General features: G+C 41.6%; 1 protein-coding gene across 2 annotated transcripts in view; it reads left to right on the top strand.

Annotated features, from left to right (window-relative positions):
* colec10 (collectin sub-family member 10 (C-type lectin)) overlaps window positions 1–11,952 on the top strand; it is a 131,304-nt gene extending 119,352 nt beyond the window's left edge. For both annotated transcript variants that reach the window (XM_041190006.1, XM_041190007.1), the window contains exons 4-7: window positions 1,404–1,475; window positions 3,695–3,748; window positions 6,099–6,194; window positions 11,303–11,952. In XM_041190006.1, the coding sequence (XP_041045940.1) occupies window positions 1,404–1,475; window positions 3,695–3,748; window positions 6,099–6,194; window positions 11,303–11,694 (614 nt within the window). In that variant the 3' untranslated portion in view covers window positions 11,695–11,952. The remainder of the gene's footprint in view (window positions 1–1,403; window positions 1,476–3,694; window positions 3,749–6,098; window positions 6,195–11,302) is intronic.
* The last annotated feature ends 934 nt before the right edge of the window (window positions 11,953–12,886 follow it).

The following is a 12,886-nucleotide window of genomic DNA, read 5'->3' as shown; positions in this document are numbered from 1 at the left end:
TATCATTGGTAAGTTTTGATTATTTGAGCTATTCCTCTGGTATGAGAAAACAATGTTATCTATTGTACCACGAGGTGCAAATACCGACTTCTGCTTCAGTTCAGGGGAATGCAATGACAAGTTGCCGCCTGTTCAGCAATCATCTTTTCTCATCTTAGTTTAACTAATAGTGCATGTGCTTATTTCTCTGTATTGCTCGACAGTTACTTTGTTCTCTGAGCTGAGAAACTTGTGCTTTTAATCCTTACTTTGCCAGTGACTGTATTTGTCAGTCCTAAGACTCTGCACCCCTCTCAATCTTTCAGTCCTGCTGCAGACAGTGAAGTAATTCCTGCCGGGCCAGCTGAGAGTCAGTGTTAGTTAACGTAAATGAGACCCGAGGGTTCTAATCTCCTGGGTCTCGAGCGCTGGGATGGGACGGTTTGCTCTCAACTTCACCACCTCCCCCACCCCATTCTCCCCACACGTAACATCCATGTGGATTCAAAATCCAAGCATAAACGACCAAATTACTACTTCCGAGGATGCTGTAACACCACTGGGAATATTGAGAAATAGGCAAATAATATCACTGATCTTACCCTTGCTAGAACATTCAGTCCTGGTCCCCATACCTTGGCAGTAATGAGGAAATCCATTTTCATTGCTGCCTGCATGAAGCTCCACCTGCCATTCTCCACGAATGCAACAGGAAATGCAAAGAATTGCATCTGGGGGGTTTGAATTACAATGGATTACTTCAACCTAACCAACCCATTGGGAAACAGACATCCATGGACCGGTCACTGTTTTACACCCTGGCGAATGTTACCTTCTACCAATGCAAAATGAACTCAGAAAGGATACAAATCTACTGGTCATTCCAGTCCTGTCATTTTTGCACCATGCTGGTTAGTTTAAAATTACACTCCTGTAATTCTCCCAAACATAAGTTAAAGTTGCATTTCTCAGTCTCAGTCAGTCAGACCTAAACTGCAACCTTTGTTTTGTATATTAAGCATTACATTATGGATTCTGACTTAAGGAGAATTAATTTGTCAATGGCTATTTTAATGATATTGACTCTGTACTCAAGTACGTCTGCATATCTTTTAAAGATGAAAAAAAGTTGACTGTGAAAACCTTAGCAATTTAGCTTTGTCGACTGATAGCAGGAAAACGTTGATTCCATGGGAAACTTTGGCATAAATCGCGATGGAAGAGTTTCCTTAATCGAAGGCCATTTGACACAGATCAAAAGAGTTTCCCTTTTCATTCATATTGAACAATGCTAACAAACACAACAAATTCTAATTTAATTGGCTACATAAAGTTCACACGGAGCCAACATTTGTTGAACAAGCCATTTTGTCAATAGCTTCATTGCAATGCAATATCTAATGTGAAGTTTTAATTTTATCAAGGGTTGACTGGTGAATCTGGTCAGAATGGAGAAGTTGGACGAAGGGGTAAAATCGGTCCAAGTGGTTCAAAAGGTAAGCCTAAAGTTTGAACAGTGGAAGAACTTTGAAATTGCAATGTTTAGATATAACCAAGCATTTCCTTTCTCACGCATCTATTTTTGTCATGGAACATTATTGAAAATCAACGGAAGTATTTGTAAAATAACCATCTCTGATTACATCAGCACATACTGGAACAAATTGGAATAAAAGTTCTATTGTAAATGTTTAGGTAATTGACTCACATGCTTCCAGTTAAGGAACAATTTATGAATTAAACCCAAGTCATAGAAAAAATGAGTTTGTTCTCCATTTTGTGATGCAAACACTTTCTCTAGCAACACAAACTTTGCTTAATATACTCTCTCCCTCGTTGAATGTGGTAGATTTATTTAGTTTGGTAGTGAGAGAGGGAAGATGTTAATGTAGCTCCAGTAATGGCTGTAGCAGTATTTTATTTAACCTTAGGTTGATGTTGAATTTCATCATTTTTAAATATGTATTTTTGGATGAAACTTTCACACATATCCCAGATAATCCAATAAAGTTAATGTTACACCCAAATAAATAAATAAAAACAATTCAAAATTATGCCTCTGCCTCTGGACGAAAATGGCGTCTGGGATTTGGATGAAAACAATCCATTTCCTCGCCTTTTGATTTAGTTCCAGTGCAGAAACCAGCAGGGCGCAGATTGCTGTGGCTTTACAGGTTTTTAAAGCAGATTATCTCTTCAAATGGGGGCATTGTAATCAGGACTTTCCTACCACCAAAATTGAACCACACTATTTTAGGCCAGAGAAGTATTGGTGGTGCCATAGCAGCACGTCTGCTGCAACACTTGAAGAGTGTTTAACCTAGGTGGAAGAGCTCCTAAAAGTCTGGGGAGAAATGTTATTGTTCATTCATTGATATCATTGAAGAATGCCACATGGGCCATGCTCCTGATGGTCTCTGAAATTGGCAGATATGGCAGGGAAATGAGGCAGCTTGCCAGGTGCCACCTCCCTGCTGGCGTTTACACCTAGTGAATGAGGTGGGGGAGCAAATTTTAACTTGGGGCAAAATGTAAGGCATAGGCTTCACAACCTAGTTTCCCCTTCTTCTCTGATGTTCCCTTGCCCAAAATTGTAGAGTTGGTGGAGGTAACCTTGTACCACCAAGTACAATCAATAAATTAGTACCAGAAAGCACAGAGAACATTGCACATTTCAATAATGGTGATACACTAACAAAGTTAACCAGTAGGCTTTATAGATGGGACATTTATTGGAATTCAAGTATCGTGTCAGCAAACGGACTGGCATATTGTAATTCAAGGAACAGTTTGTAAAACTTATAAATAGACGATGCAAATGCTTATAATTCTCACATGATAAGTAATTTTTTGCAGTGTAATACATTACTCTATCCTAACTGGCTAGATTTAATAATTATAATTTATGAACAAGTAATTTCCAGCATTTCATTCCGGCCCCAGCCTAAGGAGCACATTTCCTAAAACTGATTAAAGCCATATCATTTTAAATTACTTTTTGACTTCCCAACACATCAGTGGAATCTTACCACCTTTGAAGTCGGTCTTGCACTGGAGACAACTACAGGTCCAGACTTCAATGGTACCGGCTGCCTGAACAACATTGACCATCATCCTGGAGACAGACAATTAAGGTGCCGCCTCAGGGAGCACCATACAGTTAAGGATGACGGGTGGACCAGGGAACAGGGAGACCCAATAGGAGGGACCACGGTGATGTCTGGCTGGCAGCCCCATTGGGGCAGGTGAGCACTGCTGAACCAGACAGGAGACTGTGAGTGCACCTCATGATGGAGGCACCCATTGAAAAGCTATACAATTTTAAAAATTAAGCATAGCCACAGCTATAGGCTATCATTGTGAAGGGGAATGAAAGGAAGCATCAATGATCAAAAAGTCAGTGATAAATAAAATCATGCGATAATATTTTCCAGGTGATACATTGATACAACTATACACATAAAAAAGCCATTGTCATACCTACTTTTTGTTCGTTTATGAACACATCTTGCAATTGTTGTGTGCAAATCACATTATAAAGCATCTTTGTGTCGTGTACATGTGGCATCAATGTGATGAAAAAGCTATTCTCGCACACAAACCTGAAATCAATGTCATTTTCTTTTCATCTTTAAATAATATGTTGTACCCACTCAAAATACCTAGTCCTCTAACTGTGATATAAGACTATAACTTGTTGTGGATTATAATTTAGGTGACAAAGGGAATAATGGTAATCCAGGACCTCCCGGATTGAAAGGTGAATCAGGTATTGTTTCTGATTTCTAAAATATATGGGCAAATCATCACTACAACTGCTATTGTTTCTGCACATCCTTCCTTTATAATCAAATGTAAATGTAACTATGAATGCTATTAATAAGGTAGATCAGAAACATTGGCCAGGATTTTCCAGCCTCGTCGCGGGAGGGACCCACCATGGGCCAGGCAGTGCCCCAGCCGGAAGTCCAATGACTGGCGGCGGGACCGGAAGATCCTGGCGGCGGGCGGTGCAGAAAATCCCACCCATTACTTCAAGTTTAACAGTGAAAGCGAAAAAGCACAGGTTCAAACAAGTGAAAGACAAAACAAAAACAGAAATACCTGGAAAAACTCAGCAGGTCTGGCAGCATCAGCTGAGAAGAACAAAGTTGATGTTTGAGTCCTCATGACCCTTCAACAGAACTAAGTAAAAATAGGAGAGCGGTGAAATATAAGCTGGTTTAAGGTGGGGGGGTGGGGGTGTGGGGGGAGAAGTTGGGGTGGGGGGGTGGTTGACAAATTCAGGGTTGACATCAGGAAGTTCTTTAGTAAAAAAGACTGAGTAACAAATGGAATGGAATTCAGGAAGGAGCAGTGGAGGCAAAAATCCTGGAATCACCGAAAAGAAAGCCAGATAGCATTATAGGAAGAGTTTAAGCTCTTTGTGAATGAGTAACCTAACACAGACCAATTGGCCTTCCTCAGTTGTATCTAGTTTATGACTCATTTGACTCTTCAACATGCCAATGACATTTGTGCAGCAGAGGCATTGCGGAGGCGTTGAAGGAAGTTTCGACTGGGGTGCGGGGTGTGGAAATTTGGAACCCAGAATGTCGGGTCAACACCACAATGCCTTCCTGCCTCCAAGCAAGTTTCATGGAGGTGGGGTCCCAGCAGCAGCAGCTACCAGCACGGCTAGCCAATTAAATCATTTGACAGGGCAATTAAGCTCTATTTTTGGACAGAGTTGCATTTTGTTGATTGGTGCTGTGTCTGCTCCCTGGCAGATGAGAAGAGGCTATTTTACAGTTGGAGCCACATAAATACTGTGGCTATAAGAGCATGTCAGAGGCTAGGAGTTGTGCAATGAGTAACTCACCTCCTGACTCCCCAAAGCTTGTCCACCACAAGGCATAAGTCAGGAATGTGATGGAATACTCCCCACCTGCCTGGATGAGTGCAGCTACCACAACACTCAAGAAGCTTGACACCATCCAGGACAAAGCAGCCCGCTTGATTGGCACCAAATCCAGAAACATTCACCCCCTCCATTACCAGCACACAGAAGCAGCAGTGTATGTATCTTATATACCATCTTATGTACCATCTATAAGATGCACTGCAGGAATTCACCAAGGCTCCTTAGACAGCACCTCCTAAACCCACGACCATTACCATCTAGAATGTCAAGGGCAACAGATAGATGGGAACACCACCACCTGGAAATTCCCCTCCAAGTCACTCACCATCCAGACTTGGCAATGCATCGTCATTCATTCACTTTCGCTGGGTCAAAATCCTGGAACTCCCTCCCTAGCAGCACTGTGGGTGTACCTACACCATGTGGACTGCAGCGGTTCAAGAAGGCAGCTCACCACCACCTTCTCAAGGGTACTAGGGATGGGCAATAAATGCTGGCCCAGCCAGTGAAACCCACATCCCCTCAATGAATAAAAAGGAGGTCAGGGTCTCATAACTTCTAAGGCTGTTAAAGAGCTCATTAGTAGCAATTAGCAAGTCTGCCAAACAGTTCTGAAATAGCAGAGATGGATGTCTCTGATTGCTATTACATGTAATATTACAGCCATGCTACAGATGCTAATGGTGGCTGCACTGCCTCCCTGCCACTCTATCAGCCTGGCTTTCAGCAGCACTCCCACTGGTCTCACAGTGGGGGCTCCTGTTTCTGGAACCCATGTGCTGCCCCTAATTGGACACAGAATGTGGAGGTAGCCTGTTAATTGGCCACCTCCCTTAAATCATACCAGGGGGTGGATCTGACGTGGGGTTGCAGGTACCTGCAGAAAATTCGACCCAAAGTCTTCACTTTAAATTTTGACCAGTTTTATTTTAACAGTAATGTTGAGGCCTATGTCATGTATCTCAGCCAGCATTTTAGTGCCTGGTGGTAATTGGCCAGCAACAACATTTCAGTTCATACTTGGGAGTTGAAATCGCTCTGGCATCTATTTCTAGTGGATCCTGTTAATGTATTAATACAAAATTCCTCTATATTACAGATATACTGATAATGAAATAGTGAATTCTTTTGTGCTTCTGTCATAAATTGTTATCAAAGACATGCTTACCTGCATAAGGCAACATCACTCCCATAATGTGTTCTGGTCAATTGACAGGCAGCTTCTGTGACTGCGGAAGGTACCGGAAAATCGTAGGACAAATGGATATCAACATTGCTCGTTTGAACAACACAATGCGCTTTGTAAAGAATGGTATGTAATTTTAATTTTAAGTTGAATTGAAGCAGTTGCTCACAGAATAGGCAAGCTGGCATATGCTTTTGAATGTGACTAAGTGAAGCAGATATTTATTTAGAGCAAAATTTATACTTAGTATCAGGGATACAGTGATACACTACATCCTTTCCAGTCTGGAAATCTATTGTTTGGCAACACCAGTTATCCAGAATTTTTTTGAACAGACAGTACAGTATTTGGGGAGTGGAAACATGGAAGATTCAATATTTGGATAAATAGAAGAATTTTCATACCGCTTTATAATGTTTTATCACTATTTATGTTTCAGGTAAATATATATATATATACCTATGGTGTTTTCTGGTTCACAGACTAGTGGTTAGGCATTCTAACAACTCTACCCCAGAAAACTTCAAAGTCATTCAGAAATGACTTTGTCCCAAGTATTCCAGACTGGCGACGTTACAGTGTATTTCCACCATATTTTATATCATCTTCTTGTAATTACAGAAATCCAAGGGCAGAATTTTTCCCTCATTGGGCGGGCGAGCACCTGACCTAAACGGCAGTAAAATAGTGCACGATGATGTCGGGCGAGTGTTCCGACGTCCTTTTGCACTCTCGCGATATTTCCCCTGGCGGGTGCACGCAAGGGGCAGCAGCGCGCCCGCTGACAATTAAGAGGCCTTAATCAATTAACTTAATTGAATTTTTCGCTGCCCATCCAACCATTCGGATGGTGGGTAGGCAAATACGCCAGGTGGCTTTTCCATTTTTTAAATGAAACCTCATCCATGGGCAGGATGAGGTTTCGGACAGTAAATAAAAAAATAAAAAAATAATTTTTAGAACTCATTTTTAACATGTCCCTGCTCATGTGACAGAATCACATGAAGGGACATGCTTTCCTTATTTTTGAAATTTTTCCTTTTAACGTTAAAAATCTTCAGCTCCCTGAGGCAGCTCTGTGCATACCCCCGCGCATGTGCACACTCAAGCACTCACGCTCCTCCCGCCCCCACCCCAGCAGCGCTCAAGCTCTGAGCGCGCCTTTCACTCTGGCTGGCCGTTGATTGGCCAGCCAGCATAAAATCAGGCGGCGGTCAGTTTCGCGGCTGCTCCTGGGCCCACCTGCCACGCCTGCCCGACAGGGTAAAAATTTTGCCTCAAATGTTACTGCCCTATAGTTCACACCGATTTATATTTAGAATTAATCTGGGTTGCAGAGCCAAAAATGTGATGGAAGCAAATGCAATGGTAACTTTAAAAAAGGAATTAGATGAATATTTGAAAAGGAAAAAAAATGTTAGGCTGTGGTGAAAGAACAGGTGAGTGGGGTGAATCCAATAGCTCTTTCAAAGAGGTGCCACAGACACAATGGGCCAAATTGCCACCTTCTGTGCTGTACGATACTTTTGCTCCCAATCATTTAAGGTATGAGTTTGACTATCAGTTCTGGCAACTGTACAATGCTGCTGTCTAAGTTGCTCAGCTCATCTGGAAATGACACCATACTTATTTCACTGTGAAAATTGCCATTGAAATACACAGAAGAGCATGGGGTTGTAGTATGTGATAGAAACTCTAAGATTATTAGAAAAAGTTATTTCAATTAATGCAAGTGTGAATTAATTTTTAATAGTTTGTTAAGTTTTAATAACTTCCACAAACAAACAATCTCCAGCACTAAAATTTTACTTTTACAAGTGTGGAGTCTCATACCTTTAGGTTTTATTTATTGGAATAAAACATTTAAAATACAAATAATTATTTTCAGAAGTTTTCTTCTGCCTCTTTTATTACTTTCTCTCTTAATTTCATATCTTTCTTTACTTCTCTATTTCTCTTTCAGTGCATGATTTGGCATTAAAGGAACTTTCCAAACCTACATTTTCTGGCTTAGACTGTATAGCTCAGAATGAATTCTTCAATCTCATTAGTCAAGTAGATAAACAGTTACTTGCCCTATTCAGATGGGTCCCAGTTCTCCTCTAAAGGGTGACCCACTGTTGTGTATTTCTAATCACAGCAAGTTCCAGTGCAAAAGCCCATAGAAAGCCGGTGGACAAGTATAAGTGTAATGAATGTTTAGCACCATTCATTCACCTTTGATCATAAAACACTGAACATTTTGTTATTTTTCTGCTAAAGTGTGCAACATAGTATGCCCCTGAATTCCACAAGGTGTTATTGCTAAGCCTACCTGGATCACATAAGCTAATTATTTATACAGTTTCTTGGATCAGTTAAGTATTTTACTTTTTTTAATAACTATGTCTCCTGAAATCATTTAAAAGGTTTTGTTCTTAATTTAGTAAAGTTTTTCTGTACAAGAGGAATAATTGGGTCTTTTTTAATACTCTTGGCAGAGTGACACAATAATATTACTTTTTGGCTGATGCATGCTCTATTATAGAGGTTGCATTCACTGATATTGCAGTTAGATGAGTCAATCATGGGCAGCCTCCCCAGAAAAGGGTTGCACTGGTTGCCTCGTCCCTTCCTCCTGCTCCTCAGCTGGTGACATAGGTTGTGCCCCTATGATAACAAGGTTGTGCAGGATGCAGTGGGGCACCACAAATCTTGACAGTCGCTCCCCCAAGTACCGCAGGGTTCCTCCAGAGTGGCCAATGCGGCGGAAGTGCTATTTAAGCACCCCAATGGTTTGCTCCAGCAGCCTGGCTTTTGATATATGCATGCTGCCCATGTGTGCATGGGTTGTGCACCAGAGTCGTGAGCCATGTCATCAAAGAGTAACCCTTGTCATCCAACAGGCCCGTTTTGGTTGGTTATAGCGGTCAAAATGCAGATGGCACAGTGGACTGCTGACGAATGAAGGCATCATGACTGCTGCCAGGATGCCAGGCATTAACCCACATGGCATTCTGTGTATAATGGCACACCAGCTGCACACTGAGGGAATGGAATCCTTTTGGCTGCAGTACATTTCACACTTAATATGTGATACCTGCAAAGTGACGTGCAGGCGGTCAATAGCACCCTGCATCATGGGAAGCCTGCAATCCTCAGGAAACTATGTGCTTACTCCAGCTATGTTGCTCTGCCATGAGAGAATGATATGTATTCAGGAATGGAGAGCCTCTGTGACCCCACCCCCTAATGCAACAGTGCATGGCAAACTAGGAAATGTTGCAAAGGTCACCTGCTCCACCCTGGAAGGAGCCCAGTGCATAAAAGTTCATGGGCACAGTCACCTTCAAAGCCAGTAGCATTGCTGTGCTCACCCTGCTCTGAGGGCTAGGATTTTCAATTGCTCGGGGGCTGGAACATTGAAATTAGAGCTTGTGGATGGCATGTCAGTGTCCTGACACCTCCAGGACACGCTCGAATTTTCAAGGTGAGGGAAGTCAGGAACCTATTTGCTTCCAATTCATAGCCTGTTAAGCTTCTTGAGGAGCTTGATAACAGGCCGGGGGGACTAGAAGGTGATTTTCAAGTTGTAATTCACCAAATCCAAACATGTTAAGGAGCAGCTGTTGGGTTCAATGCGGGCAGAAATTAAGAGGTTTTTTTTAATGGTGGAAGATTTTGGGAAGTGGAGGATCTTGCTGCGAATTGGGCACAATACCTTTTGGTTGGCTGTTTGATCACCTTTATGCATGGTGAGGCTGCTGGCTCTCTGAGGTGTTGCATCTTTTCTTCTGCAAGGCAGCAGCAGGCTCCATCATGGCTGCTGGCTGACTTTTCAATTCATGCTCTGAAGCTAGGTCTCACTTTCTGGTAACACTCAGCACCACTAATTGTGCAGTGGCTTAGGACTTTAGAGCATTTACACTTGACAATTGTGTCGTGTGAGTTATACAGACACAGCACAGGGTCAGGATCCAGAAATTATCTGGTTGTCAGGTTTCCAGCCCTGAAGTGAAAATCAATTCAGTTGTGGATACATTGGGTGGCAGTTATTAGTGAAGGTGTCCTGATTGAAGTGCAGACATCTGAACTATTGTTCATTCCTCACTGAAATTCAGATCAGGGAATAGCTCCCTGAAAATCATAACAGATATGGCTTCTTACTGAGAGCCCTTCTTTTCCTCCTGCTCCTTATTCCAGCAGCTTGTGCTGCTCTCTGTCACCTGTGCTCATTCTGCCTGCCATACTGTAGTTCCAGGGAGATGCATGCTGCTGCGTCCATGTTTGGTAGCAATTGGTTTCTGCAGAATCATTAAAGTTAGGACTAGGTCCCTTGGTATGCACCTTCCAGGGGAGGTGGTGGCATAGTGGTATTGTCAATAGTCTAGTAATCCAAGGTAATGCTCTGGGGACCCAAGCTCAAATCCCACCACAGCAGATGGTGAAATTTGAATTCAATAAAAACCTGGAATTAGAAGTCTGATGATGACCCTGAAACTATTATGGCTGATTGCCTTAAGATGCTCTTTAGGGAAGGAACTTTGCCATCCTTACCTGGTCTGGCCTACACTTGACTCTTAAAACAAGGGCAGTTAAGCATTGGCAATAAATGCTGACCTAGCCAGCAATGCCCATGCCCCATGAACAAATATAAAAAAGAACACCATCCCTGTAGACTCCTAGAATTCTCAAATCTAACAATTCTACAATTGTAGAAGCTACTAGCCTTAAAGTAGTTAATGATCCCTCTAAATAGCAATGATGGGGCAGTGGTCCTTCTTGCATGTTTAAGAGAAGAATTAGAGATGTGTTTCTGAACTCCAAAATCATCATTACACACTGACTGACATCGTCATCTGTCTATTCTGCATACTTTTGGTGGACATTCCCTGCACATGCTATTGAACTCACCACAATGGTATCCAGCACAGTTTACACCAAAATACTGCACTCCACAGCCAATAAAATGCTTTGGAGTGTAGGCACAGCTGTTTTATAAGGAAATGCAGTAATCAATTTGTACACAGCAAGGTACCACAAACAATAATGAGATAATAACTAGGTAGGTTGAAAATTACTATTTCCACCATCCCCTCCAGATCATAACAACTTGCTGCATAAAATAATTTATTTTTATCATCCCTCTGGTTCCTCTGCAAATTTGTCAATGTGCAGAATAAGGCAACCAAGCAGTCATAAGTACCAGCCATTGGTTGAAAAACAAAATAAATTCTCTGCTTTATTCTTTACAGTTATAGCAGGTATCAAAGAGACAGCAGAGAAATTCTACCTGATTGTGAAAGAAGGGAAGAATTACAATGCTGCTCTTATGCACTGCAAAGACAGAGGAGGATCACTGGTGATGCCAAAGGATGAAGAAACAAACACACTGATTGCCGCCTATGTGAACAAGACTGGTTTGTCGCGAGTGTTCATTGGGGTGAATGACTTAGAAAAGGAAAGACAATTCATGTACACTGACTCTACCCCTCTGCAGAATTACAGCCATTGGAGACCAGGGGAACCCAACAATGCATTTGGTGGTGAGGACTGTGTAGAAATGGTAAGTGATGGAGGTTGGAATGATGTGGAGTGCCACCTCACCATGTACTTTGTCTGTGAATTTTTTAAAAAACTTTCATGATCTAAAAGGAATCTTATGCTTTACCAAAGGTAACACTCACTAGTAGCTCATAATAAAAAAAACCTAATGTTCATATTTTTGGTTTGTAACGTGGGGTTATAATTAAATACATTTAATTAGACCAACCAATTATATATTAACTCATAACAATATGTACAAAGATTTTCAATTTAAAAGGAGGATGTTGGGGCAAAACATTGATCAAAGATTTACACTTCCGATTTGGAATTTGGCTGTATTGAACAATAACTTCTTATTTATTTTTTGGTATGTTTTGTGTTTTAATAAAGGATAATCCAATATTTTCTCCTGCAGTGATCCATGTAATTTGGCCTTGTACATTATTTCCCTATTATAGCTCCCGCACTCCGTGATTTTACGCAGGCAGGCCAGTTGAGGCCTGCCCAACATGATATGCGAGCAGCAGTGCTGACTGCTGCCTGAGCAGGGGGGGGGGGTTGCAAGCAGGCTTAGAGCGAACTTCGTGCATGCACACGAGAGAGCATGAAGCTGCCTCAGGGAGATGAAGAGATATTTTAAAAAATAATGAAGAGCAGAAAACAATTAATAAAACTTGTCCCCTCATGTGACTCTGTCACATGAGCATGGACATGTTTTTAATTAAGAATTAAAGTTTCAATTTCATTTGTATTTATTTTGGAAACCTCATCCCGCCCATGTATGAGGTTTCCAAAACAATGCAAAGGCCGCTTGGCCTTTTCACCTCCCCGTCAACTATTAGGTTGAACAGGCAGTAAAAAATTCAGCACAATTGATAACTCAATGGCCTTGATAACAAGAGGACAGTTAAGTCAAAGGACAAGGGCAGGAATCTGGAAAAGGTCCTATTAAGTGCAATTAAGAGTGAGGAGCAGATGAAGGCTCCAAACTTAAAGAGAGAAAGCTGCATTTTATTCCAAAAAAGCTGAAAGACATGCTTTTATAAGGAAACAATTATCTACATTGTGACATACATTCGAAAAGTGAGCTCTGAACCAGCACTATCACCAGTAGCCATATACGTAGAAATTACATAGAAACAGTTTTATTTGCCCTACAGCCTAGCGATAATCTTAATTCCATGTGCCTGCGTTGCCCTCAGACCCTTAGTCTTCTTTCCTTCAACCATCTGATTTTAAAATTAGCCCAATAAATACATGACCAGACCATTGTCCTTAGTTGTAAATGTCAC

This window comes from Carcharodon carcharias, chromosome 6 (assembly GCF_017639515.1).
Source record: "Carcharodon carcharias isolate sCarCar2 chromosome 6, sCarCar2.pri, whole genome shotgun sequence".
Classification (NCBI taxonomy): Eukaryota; Metazoa; Chordata; class Chondrichthyes; order Lamniformes; family Lamnidae; genus Carcharodon; species Carcharodon carcharias.
Note: the sequence above shows the minus strand (reverse complement) of the source record. Positions and strands in the feature narration are given on the sequence as shown.